Raw genomic sequence first — 26,067 nt, forward strand, 5'->3', positions numbered from 1 at the left:
TATACTTATATCACAGGATACTTCCTTAGACCAGAAAACTGTATTTTGGGAGAATACTCTCCCCCCAAAACAAATATGTACTTATTTAAAAGGTACTGATAAAAATATAGTGGTGCGGTCTGTACTGAGGCATAGTGGGTAAAACTGCCACCTGCAATGCTGGCATCCCATAGGGGCACTGGTTCAAACTGGGCTGCTCCACTTTTAGAAGCTCTCTTTTATGGCCTGGGAAAGCAGTAGAAGATGGCTCAAGTGCTTGGGCCCCTGCACCTGTGTGGGAGACCTGGAAGAAGCTCCTTGCTCCTGGCTTCAGATCAGCCCAGCTCCAGCCATTGCAGCCATTTGGGAGTGCGCCAGCAGATGAAAGACACCTCTCTCTCTCTCTCTCTCTCTCTCTATCTATCTATCTTTCTGCCTCTGCCTCTTCGTAACTCTGCCTTTCAAATAATAAATTAATTAATTAAAGAAAAGAAATATAGTGGTAAATTGTACACACACACTCAGTAGAGACAGTGTGATAGCATGGCTTGAAGTTTAAAATATTCCCACAGGACATAGCATGCCCTGGTGGTTATAGGTTATCTTGCTTGGTTGCTTCAGAGCAGGGCCTGCTCCTTTGATAGAAACAAGTTATAGATATTGGTATGCTCATCTGGCTTGAACTGGAATATGTCTGGCTTCTGTACTTCTGCTTGCTTGCTTGCTTGCTTGAGAATGGCTGGGCCCCAAAAATCTGGTTTCTGCCTTTAAAAATGCCCCAAAACTGCAACTCAGAGCTGTCTTCTCTGGACTTGCTCTGTGAAAAGGCAGTTGCCAGCTGGTTAATAAAGACTCCTAATTTGATCTCAAAAGTCTCGCTGTGTTATTAATCTGTGCACCCCACAACAACAGCAATTCTTCATATGTATATGTAGGAAAGAAAACTTCAATGTAGGAAAAACTAAAAAGACCCTGAAGTACTAACTACTCAAAATCATAAAATGATAGGATTGTGATAGCATTCCACCCTAAAGTTGCAGAACACACATTTTTTTCATCAGTGCATGAAACCATCTCTAAACCAGACTATATGCTAAGCCATAAAGCAAGTTTCAACAAATTCAAAAAAACTAAAATCATATCATGTCCCTTCTCTTACCATAATGGAATGAAGCTGGAAGTTAACAATTTAAGAAACTCTAAAAAATATAAAAACACATGGAGACTAAGAAACATGGTCCTGAATGAACCGTAGGTCACAGAAGCAATCAAAAGACAAACTGACAATTCTTTGAAACAAATGAAGATGAGAAAACAACATATCAAAACTTATGGGGCCGGCGCCATGGCTCAATAGGCTAATCTTCTGCCTTGCGGAGCTGGCACAACAGGTTCTAGTCCCGGTTGGGGCGCTGGATTCTGTCCCAGTTGCCCCTCTTCCAGGCCAGCTCTCTGCTATGGCCCAGGAGTGCAGTGGAGGATGGCCCAAGTACTTGGGCCCTGCACCCATATGGGAGACCAGGAAAAACACCTGGCTCCTGGCTTTGGATCAGCGCGATGCACAGGCCACAGCGCGCCGGCCACGGCGGCCATTGGAGGGTGAACCAATGGCAAAAAGGAAGACCTTTCTCTCTGTCTCTCTCTCTCTCACTGTCCACTCTGCCTTTCAAAAAAAAAAAACTTATGGGATACAGCAAAAGCAGTGTTAAGAGGAAAGTTTAGAGCAATTACTTTCTACGTCAACAAATTAGAAGGGCATCAAATTAAAGATCTAACAGCACATCTCAATGATCTAGAAAAACAAGAATAAACCAAACAACAAATTAGAGGAGGGAATAATAATAAAAATTAGAGAATAAAAAATTGAAACCAAAAAAGATACAATAGAACTATTTGCATAATATTGAATGGGGGAAAGATAGAGAAATTTCCACTGTGATCCAGAACCAGACATTACTACTCAATATAATTCTGGAAGTTTTAGCCAGAGTCATTACACAAGAAAAAGAAATCAAAGGAATACAAATACTCAAATTATCTCTGTTTTCAGATATGATCACACACAGTGGAACCAAAAATACACCACTAAAACATTACTGGAACTCATAAGAGAGTTTGGCAAAACTTTAGGATATAAAATCAACACACAATAATCAATAATCTTCATATACACAAACAATGCCATGATTGAGAAAGGGTTTGTAACATCAATCCCATCCCATTCATAACATCTACAAAAAAATTTAAATACCTTGGGATAAATGTAACCAGTGATATGAAAGACCTTTACAATGAAAATTACAAAAGATTAAAAAAGAAATAGAACACCAAAAATGGAAAAAATTTTATGTTCATGGATTGGAAGAATTAATATAATCAAATGTCCACACTACACAAAACTATTTACAGATTCAGTGTGATCCCAACCAAAATACAAAGTTGTTCTCAGATTTCAGCAAAATGACCCTAAAATTCATATGAAATCACAAGTGACCCAGAATAGTTAAAGCAATCCTAGACAATAAAGCTGAAGGCATCAAAATACCTGATTTCAAGACATATTAGAGGGCTATTATAATCAAATAGCTTGGCACTGGCACAACAATAGATACCTTGAACAACGGAACAGATTAGAGACCCCAGAATTTAATTAAAAAACCACAACAAGGTTTCACCTCACCCAAGTTAGAAAAGCTATCACACAGAAATCAAAAAATAACAAATGCTGTTGAGTATGTGGGGAAAACAGTATTCTAATATACTGTTGGTGGCAATGTAAACTAGTACAACTATTATGGAAGACAGTGTGGAGATTCCTCAGAAACATAAAAATAGATCTATAATATGATTCAGCTGTTCCACTCCTGTGAATTTATCCAAAGGAATTGAAATCAGCATATGAAAGCTTTCTGTACCACTATGTTTATAGTAGCTCAATTTACAATAGCTAAGATATGAAATCATCCATGATGTCTATCAACTGATGACAGGACTAAGAAATTAAAGTACATATACATGATGGAATGCTACTCAGCCATAAAAAATGAAATCCTTTTGCAACAATGTGCATGCAACTGGATATCATCATGCTTAGTGAAAAAAGCCAGTTTCAAAAGGAGAAATATCATGTTTCCCTGATTTGTGGTAATATACGGAGTACAAATAAAATCTAATGTATAGGAGTGAAACTGACATTTTGACAATTGATTATTGTTTATAGCCCTTGTCTATACTCTTCAGGAACACTGGTTTTTGTACTCACTACTTGTTAAAATCTTTATTTAGTGGAGAGTTAAAAAGATTATAAATAATATTGAAAGTACATCATTTTAAAAGTTAAAGAAATGAAGTAGGAAGGGTGAGAGTGAGTGAAGAAGGGTATGGTGAGAAATATACTCTTTAAACTGCTTATATTAAATACATGAAAAGTGTTCCCCCCCCCTTTTTTTTTGACAGGAAGAGTTATACAGTGAGAGAGAGACAGAGAGAAAGGTCTTCCTTTTTCTGTTGGTTCACCCTCCAAGTGGCTGCTACAGCCGGTGTGTTGTGGCCAGCGCGCTGCGCCAATCCAAAGCCAGGAGCCAGGTGCTTCCTCCTGGTCTCCCATGCAGGTTCAGGGCCCAAGCAATTGGGCCATCCTCCGCTGCACTCCTGGGCCACAGCAGAGAGCTGGACTAGAAGAGGAGCAACCGGGACAGAATCCGGCGCCCCAACTGGGACTAGAACCCAGGGTGCTGGCGCCACAGGCAGAGGATTAGCCTAGTGAGCCGCGGCACCTGCTGAAATGTGTTCTCTTTTATAAATAATTTTAAAAATACAAAAAAAATTCAAACATGGATATTTTGACTTCCCCATTTCCAATTTCAGTACCATTTTTTCTTTCTCCTCTCCAATCATTTTTTAAAAAGATTTATTTATTTGAAAGGCAGAGTTATGGAGAGGCACAGAGAGAGAGAGAGAGAGAGAGAGAGAGAGAGAGGTCTTCCATCCGCTGGTTCACTCCCTAGATGGCTGCAGTGCAACAGCTGGAGCTGCGCCGATCCAAAGCCAGGAGCCAGGAGCTTCCCCTGGGTCTCCCATGTGGGGGCAGGGGCCCAAGGACTGGCCATCTTCCACTGTTTTCCCAGGCCATAGCAGAGAGCTGGATTGGAAGTAAAGCAGCCAGGACATGAACCAGTACCCATCTAGGATGTCGGCACTGCAGGAAGCAGCTTTACCCACTATGCCACAGCACCAGCCCGCCTAATTACTTTTTTTTCATTTATTTGACAGGAGAGTTACAGACAGTGAGAGACAGAGAGAAAGGTCCTCCCTCCGTTGGTTCACTCCCCAAATAGCCACTATGACCAGTGCTGTGCTGATCCAAAGCCAGGAGCCAGGTGCTTCCTCCTGGTCTTCCACACGGGTACAGGTGCCCAAGCACTTGGGCCATCCTCCACTGCACTCCTGGGCCACAGCAGAGAGCTGGAGTGGAAGAGGAGCAACCACATGGGATGCCAGTGCCACAGGTGGAGGACCAACCAAGTGAGCCATGGTGCCGGCCCCTCCCCCCTAATTACTGTTACTGATACTTCAAATACTATATTGATTAAGGAGTGGAGAAAATGGACAGATCTGTCTTGTGCCAGATCTGAAAGGAAATGCTCTTTGCTTTCCCTATTCCAAATATTAGCCCTTGGACTGTCATTCAGACTATATAATTTTGTTATGTCTCTTATATACCTAAGGTATATAACTTATATACCTAATATATGTCCCTCTACACCCTTTTATACCTGGGGAGGTTTTATCATGAAGCATTGTTGAATCTTATCAAATATTTTCAGTACAACTAAGGAGATGATCATATGGTTTTTGGTCTTCATTCTGTTGAGATAATTTAAGGCATTTATTAATTTGTGAATGTTGAAACACTGTTGCACCTCTGGGGTAAATCCTACCTGGTAGTGATATATGATCTTTATAATGTACTATTGGATTTGGTTTGCTAGAATATTGTTGAAAATTTTTGCATCTATATTCCTTAAGGTTACTGGTAGTTTTCTTTATGTTATATCTTTGGTTTGAAATCAGAGTGATGCTGGCCTCATAAAAAGGGTTTGGTAGAAGGACATCCTGCTCAATTTCAATTTTGGAATCACTTGTAAAGTAAATAGTCAGTTACACTAAAATGTTTTGTAGAATTCTGAAGTAAATCCATTAGGTCCTGGAGTTCTCTTCACTGGGGACTTTTAATCACTGCTTCCTTCACGCTGCTTATCATGCGTATATTTAGATATACTATATAGTCTTGATTTAATATTAGCATGTTATATATATATCCAGAATTTATCATTTTCTTCAAGGTTTTCCAATTTGTTAGCATATAATTAGTTGTTCCTGTGGCATTGATAGTAATGTCTCCTTTTTCACCTGTATTTGATTTTTTCTCTTTTTTATGTTAGTCTGACTAAAAGTTTATCTATTTTGTTTATATCTTCAAAACACTAGGTTTTTGCTTTGGTGCTCCTTTGTATTATCTTTTTAATTTCAATTTAATTTATTCCTGTTCTCATTCTTATTATTTTTCATCTCTTGTTAATGATGAGCTGTTTGTTCTTGTTTTTCTAAGTCCTTGAGATGCACTGTTGGGTCATTTATTTGAGATTGTTTTGTAATGTAAGCACTTAATGCTATAAACTTCCTTCCTACCACTACTTTTTTTGGTCTGGTAGTGACAAATTCTGTTTTTGCTCATCTGGGAAATACTCTATTTCTCTGTCACTTATAAAGGATAGTATTTCTGGATATAATATTCTTGAAGATTTTTCCTTTTTTAAGACCATGGATATATTGTTCTACTCTCTTCTGGGCTGTAGGGTTTCTGTTGAGAAGTCTGCTGTTAGTATATTTAGTTTTGCTTTATATGTAAAATAACACTTTTACTGTCTTTATGATTCTTTGTTAAACTTTGTCATTTTCATTATAATATGCATTGGAAAAAGTATTTTTTGGTACTGTCTGCTTTGGGATCTTTGGGCTTCCTATATCTGGATATCCGTATCTCCTTCAAGACTTGGGAAGTTTAAACTACTATTTAATTAGGTTCCCAAATATCTTTTTCCTTCTCTTTTTTTCAGCAATCCCTATATCATGAATATTTGTTCACTTAATGGTATCCTATATTTCATATAGTATTTCTTCATTCCTTTAAATTCTTTTCTCTTTATTTTTATCTGACTGGGTTATTTCAAAAGTATTGTTTTCTATATCCAAAATTTCTTCTACTTGATCTGTTCTGTTGTTAAAACTCTAGTGAATTTCTCACTCCTGGCATCTATTTCTCTCTCCATTTCTTTAAACTGTGTTATCTTGTATCACATTGTTTCCTCGGAATCATGATTCTGGATTCTATTTTATATATTTCATAATTTCCTTCATGTCAGAACCTGTCTCTGTAGAACTCTTCTGGTTTTTTGTCCAAAGTGTAGTTCTTCCTTGCTTCTTCACGTTTTCTGTGTCCCTACACTGATTTCTGAACATCTGGTGTAATAGTCCTTTCTTTTTTATGGAGTAGGTTTCTCAGAAAACAGGTTTTTTTAGATGGAATGTTGAGTATCAACTTGGCTTATTGCTTTGGCTTTGGTTTTATGTGATCCCAGAATTGTAACCTCAAAGTGCTTTAGCTTTAATCAATGTCATCAGTGTCTATGAGTGCCACAGCTGTCTAGCTTGCAGCAGTTCATGGAGGTAGAATGACTTTGAAGCATACTAGGGGTATATCTCTTTAGTCCCCAGAGTTGGTTGTCAGTCACAGTATGCTTTGTGATTGCTGAAGCTTTGGTCTTGGTGCTCAGGGACACAGAGCAGGCTGTGCCCTTAACACACTAAGTAATCCTGATACTAGAGCTTTGGGTACCAGCACTAGCTCTATGACTTTATATTGTGGGTAGAACATTCTTCAGTTCCTTCTGGGAGAGTGGTTATAGTACCAAAAGTCCTAGTCCCAGAACTGGGGGATGTGAATGGGACCCTACTCCAGGTACTACAGGGTAATAGCAATATATACTGATTTTTCACTAGTAGGTATGGGCTTGATGTAGTGGAATACAGACCTCTTCTTCCCTAGGTCCTATGAGGCAGACTGGTACTAATAGTCACAGTCTTGTTTCTGCGGGATGCAGGGAGATCATTACCCAATTGTTAGAGGAGAGAACCAGCTATGTTGGAGATTGTGTCCTGTGAGCGACCAGCCTGAAGCAGAGGAATGCAAATCAGAACTCTATATGCACTGCAGTGTGAGCTACTTCAGAGATTCCAACACCAACAGTGCCAGGTTTGCAAGGCACATCTGGAACTGACCCTGTTCCCATAGGGCATGCATGGGTGACAAAGATGCTTGCACCCTAGACCTCTAGAACTGGTCCCTTTAGGATTTTCTACAGTCTTTTGCTGGTGCTAACCCTAAGAGGCCAAGGAAAATCCTGTAGATCACAAAGTGTGAGAATTACTTATGCCACAACCCCCCAGCTAAGGGCACAGGTGGTCTGCTCTCCACCCTGCAAAGTGCCCTTCTCTGACTCTGGTGGTCCTTGGTAGCAGTAAGTCTGCCTGCTGTCCCCTAAGTCAGAACAGAGTTGAGTAGCAGCTCTACCACAGGAAACTGGAATCTAGTACTTTTGAGCAAAGTAGTTGCTCATACCCTACTCACCTCTTTAGGCTGGACTTGAAGTTAGTCAGGACTCTAGAATTGTCCCATAGCACTACTGGAACATAATGGTGACAGGGTTGCAGTGCCTTCTTTTCTCAGTAAGATGGTGTTCCTTGAACAGGTGCTGGTGGCACAGAAGCTTTAGCAGCTAGCAGTGGTTTGTATTCTCTGCTAGCTTACAGTCTCTGCGCTGTTCTCTAACTTATTTACTAAAAATTTCCTTCAATCTGTCCTCTGGAAATGGGGTCCTTCCTTTGTTCTGGTATTTCTGTGGCTGTGATGCAGCATCTCTATATTCAGCCATTTTGGATTCCAAGATATAATTTTGATAAACTACAGTAATTCTGAATCTTCCTCAGTATACAACCTCGCATGTTTTATAAATAGAAAAAAGAAGCCCTGAGCCTTCAGAAATAAAATAATGTCAAAGTAGGGGACATGCTGATTATCCTGATCAGAATATATTGAATACATGATCTGCAATGTCAAAATGTAGCCTGCAATCATGTACAATTATTGTCAATCAAGAAGACTTCTGAGGGCAGAGCCAAGTCACCCTCCAGGTCTTGGTTTCATTCTTTGCTTTTGATTCCAAAGTTTGCAGTTTGCTGGATGTAGGATCCCTTTAAACACACAAGTCAGGATGCCTACTTACCTAAAACTCACTGAAAGGGCTCAACTCTGCCTTTGGTTCCTTCCAGGATATGCACAGAGTGGAACACATTCTATTTATGTTAATTTCATCACTTCATTTATGTTGGATGTATATTTAAAATCACAAAAAATGTGTGTAGTCAATTACATGCCATCAGAAAAAATATAACAGAAAGATTACCTGCTATGTATACCTGCAGCATAATTCACTGTCAATTTTTTTCTTCTTCTAACACTTTTAGGCAGATTCTGTGGGGATAGACAGGGCATATTCAAAAAGCTATGAAGTAAGCCTACTCACAATAACAACTGGTAAGAAAGCAAATGAATATTTAGGTAAAAGAGATGTCCGTTAGGTCATATCCTCATATTAATCCTTAAGTTTAGACAAAAAATTTATATGCTGTTTACAACAAGACTTGCCAAAAAAAAAAATCCCTCAAGCCTCCCATACACCTTTTTGCCATACATTTGTTGTTTCAGAATACATGGGAACCTGCAAAGCCAGAAAGGAAGCTAGCAAAGATGGAAAAGAGCAGATAAGGAAAGATACTCAGTTCAACTTACTTCCATGTTATTCAGAACAAAGGAAATTATTGGGATCAACAATGATAGAAAACTGTAACTACAGAATTTAAGTGACGATTAATAAACTAAAAAAATAAGACTAAATCATAACAAACAGGAGAGAAATTTCCACACTTGCTATGGTGATGGATATAGAGTGTTCTCTGGATCTTTGAACTCACTGACTAGATTCATCACAGCTGCACACACTTCAGCATAGGCTCTGAAGACTAATTCTGAGGTTTAATAATTTTCTCTTTTACAGAACTTAGAGGAAAACTCAACTGTGGCATTAATGGGTTGTCTGGGGCTGACAGATAATAAAACTGAACTATTATAGCTTTGAATGCCATAGTCTAGGTTGGACAAATTAGCATTTTCAGGTTTACATTAATGTACAGTGTCATAGATATAATTCAAACCCAGTCTATTTAAAACACAAGGTTTGCTCATTTATTAGTCTTCCTAAATATGTTTGTTTGTTTATTTATTTAAGAGGTACAGTTACAGACAGTGATAGGGAGAGACAGAGAGAAAGGTCTTCATGGCCATTGGTTCACTCCCCAAATGGCCGCAATGGCCAAAGCTGTGCTGATCTACAGCTGGGAGCCAGGAGCTTCTTCTGGGTCTCCCACATGGGTGCAGGAGCCCAAGGACTTGGGTCATTTTCTACTGCTTTCCCAGGCCATAGCAGAGCTGAATCGAAGAGGAGCAGCCAGAACTAGAACCAGCGCCCACATGGGATGCTGGCACCTCAGGCCAGGGCTTTAACCCACTGCACCACAGCGCCAGCCCCCTAAATATGTTTCAATATGAAACATTTCCAGATGTCTGCCAGAGAACTCAATAGTTAATGTTGTCCTCATCATATTTAGTGAATTTATCACAAAGTTGTCTGCATCATCTGTGCCTAAATTGCTGGATACAATATGCATGTGGAAGAGAGATTTGAGCCGTAAAAAAATTTGCACAAAATCAGCTTGACAAGCATCTAACAGGATGATTGAAGAACCATTAGAAGCCAAAACTTTACATGACAGTCCAATTTAATGCAGAAGTTAGTCCAAGATTAGTTGGTGAGAGTTCAACCTTACCCATTAACTTAGTTGCATGAATACTTGAGCTATTGAAGAATAATTTTTTGCTCTGCAAATGCATTTCTTCAGTGGTAATCAATGTGTTGCACTATTCCCAAAATGTCATTGATTGTATTGCTGTAATATTTGAGATCAGATATCTAATATAATAAAATTGTCCCTGGTTCAGCAAGTATTACTTTTTCAATTCAAACCTTTAGAAGTCTACACCTCTTCAGTGATATGTCCAGCAACATCTTGAAAATTTTTTTCAACACCTTGTGTAGAAACATGCTTTAAAAGAAAGCTTACAGGTGTTCCTTTTCAGAAGCAGTAATCCAGTGGGTTGAGCCACTGGCCCTGCTGCCAGCATTCCATGTAGGCACCGGTTCAAATCCCACTGTTCCATTTCCAACCCAGCTCCCTGCTGGTGTGTCCAGCAAAGCAACAGTGGGCGGTCCACCTGTTTGGGCCCCTGCACACACATGTGAGACCTGGAAGAAGCTCCTGGACCTGTCCCATCCATTATGGCCATTTGGTGAATGAGGCCGCAGATGGAGGATCTCTGTCTCTCCCTCTATATATAACTCTTTCAAATAAACCAATCTTTTTTAAAAAAGCAGTAGCTTGATGGAGCCAGGCCAACATATCTCTTACATACCTCACGGGAGTCCATCTCGAAAGATCTAAGTGCATTCTCTGTTCCTCCTCTTGAAAGGTATCAATAAATCCACTAACAACTGTACTTCTGGTTGATCCATATTTATCTAAGGTGTACTTATATATAAGACAGGTCTATCCTACAGAGATTCCATTGACCCTGTTAATATCAGAGATATTGTGCCTGTTCTGCATTCACTTTGAGCCCATCAAGAAAGGTTTTCAAAAGCTGTTTTTTAAAAGCAGGCTTTTCTGTTCCAAAATCTCCAAAATTGATGGTGCTGCTAATTTGATGTATCTTCACAATAGCAGCTCACCATTTGAACATCTTCATTAATGTTTTCAAATTCTTCCTGCACTTCCTTGAAAATGCTTACAAATTCTTCACTGATAGCTTGGGTTCAGTATCTCCATGTAAATTTCATCAGGTCTTCAAACTATATTCAACAAAGGCTGAAAGGGCCTCGAGAGCTTCCAGCATATCCTTGTTGTTGTCCAGCCACATATCCAAGATTTTATGCAGCTTACACAACAATGGGCTGTAGGTCTGCACTGAAGCAACACAAATCCCATCCTGAGGCCATTTTCAGGCTTGATCACTGGCACCATGACACTTCCCCATTGTCCTCAACCATAGTGCCATATACCCCACTTCTAATGGTGTTGATGCCATCTCCATCTATTCTCTTTTATGTTAAAATGTATCATTCATAATATTTTAACATGCCTAAGTACAAAATTTACTTTTCTTAAATGTTTATTTTCACTTACTTGAAAGAGCAACAAAGATACACAAAAGAGAACACCAGAGATTTTGTCCAATTGCTGGTTCACTGACCAAATGCCTGCAATGGCCTTTTGATGAAATTCAAAATAGTTTAGGTCTCTTTAAATTTTTAAGGAAATCTGTATTTCCTTGGCTCAGGAAACTTCAATCAAAAGCACTGCACAGTAAAATAGTTCTGAGTCTCAATGCTGGCTCCACTGTTGCATAGATTCCACCAGACTGGCTCTGAATTTCAGCTTTTGTTTTCCTTAAAAATAAGAATACAAATATCTACTGGAGAGACTTTTGACACAATTCAATGTCATGTCAGGAAATCTTCCTAAAATAATCCCTGGTACCAAAGAAGCACTTACCAAGCCTATTTCACTCAACTTCTAATGTTCAGAATATTGTTTGATGGTAATTAATGTTTTAGATGGTCATCTAAAGTGACAATTTAGAAGAAACTTTTGGGAAGGAACTGTGTTAAATTCAACATCTGTAACCCCTGACCCTATGAATCTCATTAAACTTCAAAGAGAAGACTGCAGCCTTAATAGAATCACCTCAAGTAGCACTCTCGAAATAACCTGCACTATCACAACAAAACAAAAATGACTGAAGGAAATGTGTTTCACTGTAGGACTGAATGTCTCCATACCACTTTAGCTTTTTATTATGGGACCTCTGGGACTGTGGTTGGCACATGAGATACAACTTGGTCAAAGCACAGAAAGCTCAAAGTAGGCTAGGACTGAAGCTCTGCAGAAAGCAACACAGCCAAATGCCACAGATAGTGGTGGCTGACAATTGCCAGGCTTTCAAAAATTTTTTAAAAGATTTATTTATTTCAAAGACAGAGTTACAGAGAGAAGTAGAGACAGAGAGAGAGAGAGGTCTTCCATTACTGGTTCATTCCCTAAATGGCCGCAAACACTGGAGCTGAGCTAATCTGAAGCCAGGAGCTTCTTCCGGATCTCCCAAGTGGGTGCAAGGGCCCAAGCACTTGGGCCACCCTCCATTGCTTTACTGGAGCATTAGCAGGGAACTGGATTGGAAGTGGAGCAGCTGGGACTTGAATCAGCACCCATATGAGATGCTGGCACTGTGGGCTGGGGCTTTAACCCACGAAGGCTTTAGAATTTTAATGTAAATGTTTCTATAAGCTTCACTTGGTGGTTGTGCTACAAAATTTTTTTAATAGCATCATTTATCCAGAGACATTTTAGTAACCAGAGTTACAAGAATTTTGATATACTAACAAAGAAGAGGGAAATGTGTAAATTTTTTTATTCTCAAATTTTCATAACCTTTATGAGTATCTTTATGGATTAAATCAGTGGGTAAATCCAATAATAGTAATACTTATGAAGAAGACTGAAAATCAACTGATGGGGCCAGTGCTGTCGTGTAGTGGGTAAAGTGACTGCCTGCTTTATTTTATTTTGGCAAATAAAATTAATCTTTACCTCATGATAGAATGAAAGGATGTACTACATATACTTGCCACAGTGAAATAGGAAATAAAATTTTAAAAGGACTCATTTTAAAATAAATAGTTTTCAGTGATAAAGTACTAGGAATTAATCTTAAAAGCTTTGTCAAGTTGTTAACTCTTCTCAAATCCATTGCCACTCAAATCAAACTTTCAGTAACACTTGACAAGGATTCTTATATCCATATAGAAAAATGAAAGAGTCATACAAATTTGAAAACATATCTAAGTAGCTGATACACACACTCTTAGGAACAGAGAGCATGAGTACATGCTCCCATCTTCATATTTGTATCCCTTCAGATTCACACCTCAAGGGCCCACAAAGGCTGAGATGAAGCCAGGAGTCCAGAGTCAGAAATGCAATACACATCTCCCATAAAGGAGGCAGGAACTCAATTACTTGAACCATCACTGCTATCTCACTAGGTCTGCATTAAGAAACCAGAGCAGGACTCAAACCTAGACACTCTAATATATGACATAGGCATATTAATCACTAGTCCTAAAGCCCACCACAGGCACATACATGTACAAAGATAACAGTGGGCTTGAAGCTGGTGGAATAGAATGGTCCAGCATTTATTTCTTCCTCCAAAGAGAACTAAAATAACAATAACTGAAGTTTGGGTGACTGTTTAGAGAAACCAGTGGAATTCAGTAAGCCAGACAAGGAAATCCCACAGGACACAGGGACAGTGATGGCAGTGTAAAGAATGCAACTGGTAGCCTCCAGCCTGAGAGGAATTTCCATTAGAGGGGGGAAGGGTAAATGGGAGATCACCAGCAGATGCCATCTCCAGAGATATACGACATAAACAACAGGAGCTCCAGAAGGGACCCACAACTGTCATAAGCTTTGATCCCAGCAAGGTGAGCCACCAGAGTATACACAGTACTTTGTTCCTCAGAAGGAACAAACATTGTGTCCCCAGCACCCACAAGACAGGCTGTAGCAGTATAATACCATTTTGAAAAATTAGTCATAATGAAATACAGAATGCCATAAGGGATAGGAGCCCTTGTATGTATCCTTCCTTAGAACTCCTAAAACATTCCAGCATACTAGCAGATCTGCTGTCTCAATGACCCAGTCTTTACTTTCTTCCCCAGAGATATCCCATCACACTAGCAAAAGAACTGCAGCCTTAAAAACCCAACAGGATGCAATATCAATAGTTACTCTATCATTTTAACCCAAGAAGTGTCTTTTTTTTTTTTTTTTTTGGACAGGCAGAGTGGACAGTGAGAGAGAGAGACAGAGAGAAAGGTATTCCTTTGCCGTTGGTTCACCCTCCAATGGCCACCGCGGCCGGCGCACTGCGGCCGTTGCATCACGCTGATCTGGAAGAGGGGCAACTGGGACAGAATCCGGCGCCCCAACCGGGACTAGAACCCGGTGTGCCGGCACCGCAAGGCGGAAGATTAGCCTAGTGAGCCGTGTTGCCAGCTCCCAAGAAGTGTCCTACACTGTGTGACAGGTGGTTCAGTACAGCAGAAGGAATGAAAAAATCAACAACAGAACATCAGAGTTACTGCACTAGAACAAATGGACCAGACATTTAAGGAACATTCCCAACAATACCAGTGGAATACATGCTTTACATCTACACATGGAACATTTCCATATATAGAATTAACAATACATTATTGAAGAAGTCAATTGGGAAATTAAGGGCTGGTTTTATGGCATAGCAGGTTAATTCATTACCTGAAACTCTGGCAATCCACATGGGCACCAGTACATGCCCTGGCTGCACTTTTTTCAATCAAGCTCCCTGCTAATGGCCTTGGAAAAGCAATTAACAATAGCCCAAGTGTTTGTGCCCATGGCACCCATGTGGATGAGGCTCCTGGCTTCAGACTGGCTCAGCCTTGGCCATTGCAGCCATTTCATAAGTGAAGTGAACCAGCTGGTGTCTCTCCGTCTATAGTGATGCCTTTCAAATAAATAAACCTTTTCAAAAGAGAAATGTTAAACAAGTATTCAAAAAAAATTGAAAATGGAAAGGCAACATACCCAAACTTATGGGATACATACAATAGAGAAGAACTAAAAGGGAAGCATATTGCAGTAAATGCCTATAGTAAAAATTTAGAACTATATCAAATAACCTATTATGCATCCCAAGAACCTAGAAAAAGACCAAAACCAAAGTCAGGAGAAGGAATGAAACAATATACATCAGAATAGGATAACAGAAATCAATGAGAGAGAGCGAGAGAGGGGATATAGAGGAGAGAGAGAGGAGAGAGAGAGGGAGAGAGGGAGAGAAGAAGAAAGAAAGAAAATAAATGTTGGCTCTTTGAAAAAAAAAAACACAAAATTGATAATCCTTTGTATAGACTAAGGTAGTGAGGAGACAGAGATAAATGAGCAGACATGAACAAGGAGATATAACTGATAAGCAAGAACACAAAGGATCATTAGGTACTATGAAAAACAATGTCAACAAACTTGAAAGCCTAGAAGAAATGGATAAATCTCTGCAAACAAATAACTTCCTAAGACTAAATCACAAAGATACAGAAAACCTAAGCAGGCCAACTGTCAGTAAAAAGACTGAATTGATTATAAATATTTTCCATGTAAATAAAATCCCAGGATCAAATGACTTCACTACTAAATTCTACCCAATTTTTTTTTTTTTTGACAGGCAGAGTGGACAGTGAGAGACAGAGAGAAAGGTCTTCCTTTGCCATTGGTTCACCCTCCAATGGCCGCCGCAGCCGGCACGCTGTGGCCTGTACATCGCGCTGATCCAAAGCCAGGAGCCAGGTACTTATCCTAGTCTCCCATTGGGTGCAGGGCCCAAGGACTTGGGCCATCCTCCACTGCACTCCCGGGCCACAGCAGAGAGCTGGCCTGGAATAGGGGCAACCAGGACAGAATCCAGTGCCCTGACCGGGACTAGAACCCGGTGTGCCGGCGCCGCAAGGCAAAGGATTAGCCTAGTGAGCCGCGGCGCCGGCAAATTCTACCCAAATTTTAAGGAAGAACATCAATTTCATTCAAGCTATCCAAAAAAAAAAAAAAAAAAAAAATAGGGGCTGGCGCTGTGTCGTAGCAGATAAAGCACTGCCTGCAGTGCTGGCATCCCATATGGGCACCGGTTCATGTCCCAGCTGCTCCAATTCCAATCCAGCTCTCTGATGTGGCCTGTGAAAGCAGAAGATGACCAAAGTCCTTGGACCACTGCACCCGCATGGGAGACCTGGAGGAGGTGCCTGGCTCCTAACTTTGGATTGGCATAGCTCCAGCCATTGTGGCCAACTGGGGAGTAAACCAGCAGATGGAAGATCACCCCCCCCTTCTCTGTGTAACTCTTTCAAGCAAATCAATAAATCTTTAAAAAAAAAAAAGACAAAGATATAACAAGAGAATGAAAGATCAATATCCCTAATGACCACAGATATAAACATTGGCAACAAAACACCAGTGATTGAATCTCAGGGAAGAGCTGGAAGAAAACTGCAGAGGAAACTCCACTCAAATTTTGGACACTGGGTTTCTGTGGAGGGTATGGATATACCGCATGAACACAGACACAACACAGAAGCCCAGCAGCCAAGAGCCTCAGACCCAGCTTTGGAGAGATGAAACCAGACTACAGCAGCCCAAGCTACTGGCGATAAAGCTACGGGAAGAGCCTGGCTTGAATCTGGCTTGGAGCCCTGTGGGGGACAGTGTACCTGCCAACCTAGAGGGAAAAAAAGATTATGCTTCTGTCTCCTTGACCACCCAGCACCAGTGTCCTGTTACTAGCTGAGAGAGGGTGGACACTTCAGACATACTTAACAGCTGTGCCAGCTCATGTCAGCATGCCCAGCTACTGCTGAGAGAAGATGCTGGAGAATTGACAGGGGGCTGGGTGCTCCTGACTGTGGGAGTCTTATGTGCCAGGACTGTGAAAATACTGGCTGTGTGGGAGGGCACAGGGTGTGGCTGGGACTCTGGGCAGTCGCCGTGGGTGGCTCCACACACTCATGGCTCTCTGATTCTCTGGTGAGGGTCATTGCTGTGGAATTCATGCTCAGACTGAGAACTGCACAGATCGTTTATGTGATGCCTGTGGCAACATAGACAAATATTGCACCCACTGGGGCTAGCATCCAGACACTGGTCTCCTAATAGGAGAAGGTGAGTATGAGACTATATAAACAGAGCTGACCAAACCCTCCCCCCTGATTAAAAAGAGAGAAATTTCCCACACCCAACTTGGGTGTCACAATGGATATTCCCCTCACCCTGGAGCTCTGAACAGAACTCCCTGGCCACAACCAGCACATACCTCTAGATATTCACTGAAAGAGTAGACACTAATAAGCCACAGAAGCAGTGTCCAAAGAGAAAAGCCATCAGAGGAGGGGAAAAAAACAACCTTACATTATAAGTGTCTCCACAAGTGCCTAAAAATAAATGCAGATATTCAAAAAACAAGAATAAGGGACATAACATGACACTCACAAAAGAACACAATACTTCAATACTAAAATGTGAAGATGAACAGAACGAAGAAATGCCAGAAAAGGAATTCAAAAAATTAATCATAGGATTATTTATAAGTAATTAGAAACAATCCATGAATTAAGAAAACCATACAGGAGACGAATGAAAATGTTTCCCATGAAATTGAGATTTTAATCTGGAAAATATCATGCTGAGTGAAATAAGCCAGTCCAAAAGGACAAGTATCATATGTCCTTGCTGATCAGTGACAACCAACCACAAAAAAGGAAACCTGTTGAAGTGAAATAGACACTATGAGAAACAGTGACTTGATCAGCCCTTGTCCTGACTGTCGAGGAACAACTTACTATTTTATTACTTTTAGTATTTTTTCATTCTACTTAATATCATGGGTTGAACTCTTTAACAATTATTCTTAGGCATTTAAATTTAAATGAAAAGTGATCCCTGTTAAATATAAGAGTGGGAATAAGAGAGGGAAGAGACATACAGTTCAGCACATGCTCACTCGGACTTACCCCTAATGGTAGTTAGAAATGTGCAAGGGGATTCCGATTCAATCCCATCAAGGTGGCATGTACCAATGCCATCTCACTAGTCCAAGTGATCAGATTCAGTTCATAATTGATTATAGCGATAGGATTGTCAAAGGGATCACATAAACAAGACTAGTGTCTGCTAATACTAACTGATAGAATTAAAAAGGAGAGAATAATCTAACATGAGAAGCAGGATACACAGCAGACATAGAATGGCAGATGTCCTAAACAGCACTCTGGCCTCAGAATCAGTCCTTAAGGCATTTGGATCTGGCTAAAAAGCCCATGAAAGTATTTCAAGCATTGAAAGCCAAGACACTCTGGCAAAAAAAAAAAAAAAAAAAAAAAAAAAAAAAAAAAAAAACAACAACCAAACAAAAAAAAACACCTGAATGAGAGATCTCTGTGAGATCCCAGTGGAAAGAACCGACCATCCGGCCATCAGGGAAGGTTACTTTTCTCTGAAGGGAGGAGAGAATGTCCACTTTGACTATGACCTTGTCTAAATATGATCAGAGTAGGCGAACTCAGGGGGCTTCCATAGCCTTGGCAGCTCATGACAAGAGCCTAGGGTGATTACTGATGCCATAAACAAGAGTGTCAATTTGTTAAGTCAACAACAGGAGTCACTGTGCACTTACTCCTCATGTAGGATCTCTGTTTTAATGTGTTGTTCAATCTGAATTAATGCTGTAAGTAGTACTCAAACAGTACTTTATACTTTGTGTATCTGTGTGGGTGCAAATTGTTGAAATCTTTATAATAAATTGACCTTCTGTATATAAAGATAATTGAAAATGAATCATGATGTGAATGAAAGGGGAGAGGGAGTAGGAGATGGGAGGGTTGCAGGTGGGAGGGAAGTTGTGAGGGGGGGAAACCATTGTAATCCATAAGCTGTACTTCAGAAATTTATATTAAATAAAAGTTAAAAAAAAGAATTCTGGATGAGAAAAAAGTCTAATTCTCTGCTATGATTAGGTTACTGAAGTCTCACTACTACAGTGCTGTAATATTCTCAAGTTGAATAAATGCACAAAATCTATAACTAATTGTTCTTAGCAGCATTTGGCAAACACCAGAAAACATGAACAAAAATATTCACAACTTGTGAATAGAGTAAAAAAAAAAATGGTAAAACCATAAAATGGAATATATAATCCAGGCATAAAGTGGAATTATGCACAGATTTACTTAACTGAATATATAATGAGACTTCAAAAAACTTGAGGACATATTAATTAAAAGCTAAAATAGGGGGCAGCATTGTGGCATAGCAGCTAATCCACAGCCTGCAATGCCAACATCCCATATGGGCACCAGTTTGTGTCCTCGCTGCTTCAATTCCATTCCAGTTCCCTGGTAATGGCCTGGGAAATGCAGTGGAAGATAGTACAAGTCCTTGGGCTCCTGCCACCCATGTGGGAGACCCAGATGAAATTCCTGGCCTAGTTCTGGCTGTTGCAGGTATCTGAGGAGCAAACTAACAATTGGAAGATCTATCCCTCTCTGCTTTAACTCTTAAAGATGTTAAAAAAAAGTTAAAATACTAAAAATAGAAAGAGACAATATAAACTTCATTTCTCAACATCACCTCCATTAAACTCAGGACATTTTGTAATTGATAATGGAAATTTAATTCATCCCTAGAGAACTGAGAGTCCTGGGAAATCAATGATTTGTATTTTTTTTTTTTTTTTTAGTTAGTAAATGAACAAATATGGATGGGGTTTGAAAAGTGTTTCAAGTCAGATAATAAAATAGGATTCAAGTCAAGACTATAAGCTGGATGGCTAACGATTTCCCACCAAAATTCCAACAAAATCTCCTTTGTCTGATGACAGGGATAAATAGGAACATTAGCAAAGAGAACTCTGGCAAAATTTTCCCAGGTTTTTTTTTTTTTTTTTTTAATTTTGGCTAAAATTTTCAAGCACTCATAATAAATAGATACTGTCATTCCTTGGCCCTCCAGAAAAGTCAACAAGGAAAATTCCTCACACATTCAAAAAATGTGTCCATGATATTTGCTTTCGAGTCATCTGCTTTTGCTTTGAATAGACCACTGTATCTACCTCTTGGTAGTCACTGATTTGAGTATGCTTTGTATTCAGGATATAGGTAATGCCACGTTGGAATCCACCATAAGTCTTCAAAAAACAATGCTTCAGGGTCTTAATTTCACTTACTTAAAATTTCCATTAATTGCTTTGCTTGTCTGTAGCTGACTTGAGTTTAATAGTTTTGGTACCCATCAAACAGAAAACTAGCTTGTCAGAATGGTGTATGCTGAATCAACTGCAATGTCTATTTTGTTATTAATTTTTCTGCTACTGATCATCAGTTCTCAATGAGGGAATATGATTAACCTTTAAAGAAGAAATTGTGGACAGTGTACTGCTTCAGGGCTTAATTTTCAACATCTTGTCACTTCTTAAAACGAATTACCTATTTGTAAACTATTTATGTTTTGGGGGGGCATTGCCCACACTTTTTTGTGCAGCCTCAATGATTCCACCATTCTTTCACTCATGATTCACCATATATTTAAGGTTTGTTCTTCAATTATTAGCAGAATTCAAGTTTCTCTGACTGGGGCTCTCTTCACAGTAATGTCTTAGCTTTCTGATCGCTTCAAACTAGACCCTATTCAGATGGACTATAACAGATAAATAGCTTGTTTTGCTAAAGAATTTCTGAAATCTACACATATTTTCTTCAAAATATACATTTCTCAGGAACACTTTCAAGTCCTCATACTTGTGATGGCTGCTCTATGCATTCTAAAATTTAGTACCCTCTCTAGCCTCTCCTTACTGGATACCAGTAGCATCTATCACCACCTCATGACAACCAAAAATCTTTCCAGCAATTATAAAATTCTATTCATTTGTTGAATACTTGTTAAAAATTTTATATACTATACTCATATTTACTGTTTTGAGATGCCCTGCTTGAAAACAAAATGAAAATTTGTATCTTTCTGTTTCTACTCAAAATTTCTATCAATCTTACCACACTGATCACCCAATTTGGGCTTGAAAATTAACAACACAGGTTTCTTTCCTGCGGGAATTTTCTTATATAGAAAGGCTATAAACTTCTCCCAGGTATCATTCATTATGTGGATTCTTCAATAAATGGATTAAGCACAATGGACTGTGTGTGTTATAATGCAAACACATCACAAATACAATGGCTCAACAGAATATTTATTTCTATATGGTGTAAAGCACAGAAAAAATAAAGATGGGGTATATCTCTACCACAAGCCATTCCTTCTGTCTTTACTCACAATGGCCTTTAACCATATATGGTCAGCAAGGCACCCTGGCATTCATATACAGATTAGTCACACAGGGCATGAGAAATCAGTGGACCACATGGTCTTCTTTCTTCTCCCAGGCTTGGATATAATGTCCATTACTCCTTGGCAGTACTTTGTTACATGGTGCCCAATAAAAATTGGCTAAAAAATAACAACAACCCTGGGTTTTGTAAACTATAGCAACTGTTGCCAGACAAGATGTCTTCCCAGCACTCTCTGAAGTCTAGTGAGGTGTTGTTTATGCAATAGGTTTTCTTAAGTGAGGTCTCTCAAGCCTGTTGAGGTCTCTCAAGCCTTCCGGCTGAAACACTTCCTATTATATTTACATTCTTAGGATTTCTATCTTGTGTGAGTTCTCTGATGCATACTGAGGTGTGATTTCTGGCAAAAGGTTTTTCTACACTCACTACATTCATAGGGTTTCTCTCCTGTGTGAGTTCTCTGATGGACAGTGAGGTCTGACTTACGGGAGAAAGATTTCCTACACTCACTACATTCATGAGGTTTCTCTCCTGTGTGAATTCTCATATGACTGCTGAGGTAGGACTTCCGACAGAAGGTTTTGCTACATTCGTTACATTCATAGGGCTTCTCTCCTGTGTGAGTTCTCCGATGGACAGTGAGGTCTGACTTTTGATAGAAAGACTTCCTACATTCATTACATTCATAAGGTTTTTCACCTGTGTGAGTTTTCTGATGTAAAATAAGGTTTGACTTTTGGTAGAAAGATTTCTCACATTTGTTGCATTCGTAGGGCTTCTCGCCTGTGTGGGTTCTCTGATGCCTGATAAGGTTTGACTTCTGGTTGAATGATTTCCCACATCCATTACATTCATAGGGTTTCTCGCCTGTGTGAGTTCTCTGATGAACAGTGAGATCTGATTTACGGGAGAAAGATTTCCTACACTTATTACATTCATAGGGCTTTTCTCCTGTGTGAGTTCTGTGATGTATAATAAGGTCTGACTTCTGGTAGAAAGATTTACTACATTCATTACATTCATAGGGTTTTTCTCCTGTGTGAGTTCGTTGATGACTACTGAGGTTCGACTTCTGGCAAAAGCTTTTGCTACATTCATTACATTCATAGGGCTTCTCTCCTGTGTGAGTTCTCTGATGTACAGTGAGGTCTGACTTGCGGTAGAAAGATTTCCTACACTCATTACATTTATGGGGCTTCTCTCTTGTTCTAGGTTGTAAAATGAGGTCTGACATCTGGTAGAAATATTTCATATATTTGTTATAATCATTGCATTTCTCATCTACATCAGTTCCGTGGTTTCTACTGAGGTTTGACTTCAGACTGAAAGGTTTTCTAAACTCATTAGATGTATATGGCTTATCCATTGTGTATGTTCCCTGATGTTTTGTAACGTATGCTCTGTGAATGAAGGGTTTCTCATATTCAGAGCATTTACTGGATTTCTCTCTTATGGGTGCTTTTTGATGGTTGGTCAGTTTAGGCCTTATATAGGTTTTCCCACATATACTATATTCAAAAGCTTTCTTTTCCACCTGAGCTATCTCTTGTATGACGAAAGCTGATGTATCACAGGCTTTCTCATACTCATTATATTTATATGAGGTTCCTCTCATATGAACCCTCTTAGGTGTAAAGAACACTGCCGCAGTGTTGAAGGTTTTCACTTGTCCTCTATATTCAAACTCCTGCTGCTTATTTTGATTACTGTGATGCTTACCAATATACTTAAGATGTCTGAAAACATTTCCAGTTCTCTTATGGTCATCAGGCTTCTCTGCAGCATGCATCTCTCCAGGTTCACTATAGATATTCATATTTTGACATATAATTAACTCCTCAGGCTCCAATCCTATGTAGTTTCCATTATTTATAATCAGTTCTGAAATACAGTTAGAATTCAAATTGAATGCTTTTCCTAATTCAACTCTCTGCTCAGTTGCTGAGTTGCTGTTAGAGATTACAACTTTCCACAAGTGCCTGTCTTGACTTTTCTGGCTGGTGTCAATTACATCATCCACTTTCTGGACATCTAAAATAAGAAAAAAATAATAATTATAGCCATAGTCAGATCCAACTATTTATTACGGAATGTTCAAATAAAGAAAGTTTCTTCCTATGCTAGCATTAAAGATTTTTGTCCCTACTACTAATAAAATAAATTATTTCTGCCTTTTTTTCCAAAGCTTAATTATGTTTTTCTCTTCTTAAGTTTTTTTTAATATTGTAGGAAACAGTCAAAATATTCACCTAACACCTAAATGTAGTTTCCTAACTATAATTTTAAGGTACATGCTTTTCACATACCCTATATTTTAACTGTTGTTTTTCTATATTTTCTTATTTATCGGTCTTTTATGGTGTTTTTCTGATTCTCTAGCTTTGATGATGGAAACAGGAATGGCTGTGAGCATCTATGGTGGCTTACAAATAAAAAATCACTCCCCATCCTGGATGAAGACACCTTCCAAATTCCTAATTTAAAACAGTAACCTCTGCTTATCAGAAACATAACAGGAACAGGAAGAATCTGTTTTCAACCAACCTGGACAAACAATCACAGCCAGTCTAAAAATTGGTTTCACAACCCAGGATGTGACCATCATATATGAAAAGTCTTTCTGGCTCCTTTAGAGATCAACAGTCCTGACATTCTCATAGCCTTTCCTTACATGTAAGCACTTCCTTGACAATTCATTTCTTAATGTTTCTGTTCCATGGACATTCAGTTTCTCCTTAGTTACACAGAAAATGGAGGCTTTTATAAAGTCCTCTTTTTTTTTTTTTTTTTTTTTTTTTGCTGTTTTAGGAATAGTTTTCTACAAAGAAAAGGGGAAAATGATAACATCAAACTGCTGAGACAGAAATTTGAGCCCTTCAACATGATTCCTTGGTTCACTTGGGTTTGAGAGTCAGGATCTCTTCCTTGTCCTCCTCCCATGTCAAGGACTTCTGGAAACTCAGGAAAAAGATATTTGAAATAGCTCAACATGGCCAGTTCTTGTGTTCTGCTCTTTCTGGCCTCCCTACCCAGTATGAAGACTTACCTGGGAGGCTCTGGCCTGGGGATTCTCCCAACCATGTCTCTACTTCTGGCTCCAAGTTGGAGATCACCTCAGGTTTGGGAATGCACTGCCCTGTTAACAGGAAATCAGAGTAAAAATCTGCCTATGCTGAATCTACCTAGCTTCACTAATTTCTGATATCTAGTTATACAAAGCTCATACTTTGATCTACTTCCCCATTAGTTCCACAAATAACTTTTTCGTAAATACATGGATTTTATTTTTACTATTAGTCTGAAACCAGTATTTCAAAGTTGCATCTCCAATAGAGATGTACACCTTCTACTGTTAACTATATCCACCTATCCTTCAAACTTAGAAAACAGTCATCTCAAAACCAAGGTAGCGCAAAGTAAAGAACTACTCTATAGCTGCCTTCCCTAGGGCATTTCTTAAAACAGCACATCCCACTTTCTCTGTCTCTCATCCTAGAAAACACTCCTTGTGGTTCTTATCTCACAATTACATAAATTTGCTGTTATTCTCTCTCAAAAGAATTTTAAAATCCCTTTAAAAGGAGACATATTTGTCTGACTACTGCTATCCCAACAACTGAACACCTATAAGCTACACAATTAGTAAGCATTGAATGAATTAATGTATAAACAAGTGGGGGAAAGTCCATTAGAATGGAGGAAAGGTCAACTGAGTATTTAGAAAAAGTATTTGATCAAGTGAAAGTCTAAATATGACAGATGGATTGAGGTTTTTTAAAGAAAATACTCAACCAAAAAAAGGCAGAGAGGTAGGTTTCCACGTGAGAGCCATCCTTGGAGATTGTTCAATGCACGTATGTGATGTGTGACAGCAGCTATCTTCAGGTGTGGAACCTGGTGGAAAAGATTACTGAGAACAACTCAAAATGACCAGTATCTGCTGGCCTCCACTCTTCCCATCCTTCCTGCCCATTATGCAATGACTGACCTGAGAGTCTCTCGTTTGAGTTTTCTACCAGCCATGGCTCTTCCCCTTGCTCCAGCTTCAATATCATCTCAGGCTTGGGAATGCAGTGCCCTGTTAATAGAAAATAATGTAGGACTTTTTACAAACTGCTAATTTGGGTCTTTCGAAGAATGAAAATATTATGGTTTCTAGGGTTGTGCAATGTAGGAACCAGTGACACTTTTTACTGGAAAGGAGTGAATGTTAAAATTCTTTAGTGCCTGGAATTACATACCTAAACAGCATTAAAGCTTATAAGCATTCATATATTTACTAAGAACAGTGTTGCTCCTGGGAATACTGAGATTTTTACTCACCCAAAGACATCAAGCAGCTGTAGGTCTCTAGCATCACATCCCTGTAGAGGGCTTTTTGAGTATCATCCAGATCTTGCCACTCTTCCCAGGTGAAGTTAACAGTCACATCCTCAAATGACACCAACCCCTGAAATGGCACATTTCTCCTAAACTCATTATCCCTGGGATTCACAAGAACATGAAACCTCACAGTTCACTCTTGTGTGTATCTTATATATACCTAATATAAGATGATGTTTGTTTTGTATCTTGTATATGTTGTTAAGAAAGGTCACAGAAGAAACATTGGCTCTGTACTAATTAATTAATGATTAAAAATATCATAACATTTCCATTAGAGATATAGAAATGTCTTTGTTGCCAGGGATAAAAGCAAGATAAAAATTCTCCTCCTCCAAGGAGATTATGATCTAGTATGAAGGTAGTAAGTATAAATATATACCTGGACTAACATGTTAGAAGAACTTAGAGCACAAGTTAAATATAAATCAAGGTAACAAATTAAGAAGTACTATAAGGTTGTGTTTCATGGAAATGG

General features: G+C 39.2%; 1 protein-coding gene and 1 pseudogene across 11 annotated transcripts in view; both read right to left on the bottom strand.

The window, feature by feature from the left end:
- The window catches only part of LOC100346587 (zinc finger protein 717), an 82,914-nt gene that overhangs the window by 34,185 nt on the left and 22,662 nt on the right, over positions 1–26,067 (bottom strand). For 5 of the 11 annotated variants that reach the window (XR_016217672.1, XR_016217674.1, XR_016217678.1 and 2 more), the window contains 6 exons: positions 25,530–25,656; positions 25,195–25,284; positions 24,999–25,100; positions 24,253–24,342; positions 22,926–23,237; positions 8,505–8,572 (listed from right to left, as the gene is read on the bottom strand). Coding sequence is in view for 4 of the 11 variants with exons in the window: in XM_070054786.2 (XP_069910887.1) it covers positions 21,565–23,237; positions 24,253–24,342; positions 24,999–25,100; positions 25,195–25,284; positions 25,530–25,656 (2,082 nt within the window). In the remaining 7 variants the exon portion in view is untranslated. Of the gene's footprint in view, positions 1–4,754; positions 4,846–8,504; positions 8,573–17,500; positions 17,630–21,088; positions 23,238–24,252; positions 24,343–24,998; positions 25,101–25,194; positions 25,285–25,529; positions 25,657–26,067 lie in introns of those variants that run through there. The other 6 variants (XM_070054786.2, XM_051828855.3, XM_070054787.2 and 3 more) reach the window with 4 other exon arrangements.
- LOC100346844 (conserved oligomeric Golgi complex subunit 6 pseudogene) lies at positions 9,536–10,642 on the bottom strand (annotated as a pseudogene).

The sequence above is a fragment of the Oryctolagus cuniculus genome, chromosome 12, assembly GCF_051225735.1.
Source record: "Oryctolagus cuniculus isolate XC-2025 breed Fujian yellow rabbit chromosome 12, ASM5122573v1, whole genome shotgun sequence".
NCBI lineage: Eukaryota > Metazoa > Chordata > Mammalia > Lagomorpha > Leporidae > Oryctolagus > Oryctolagus cuniculus.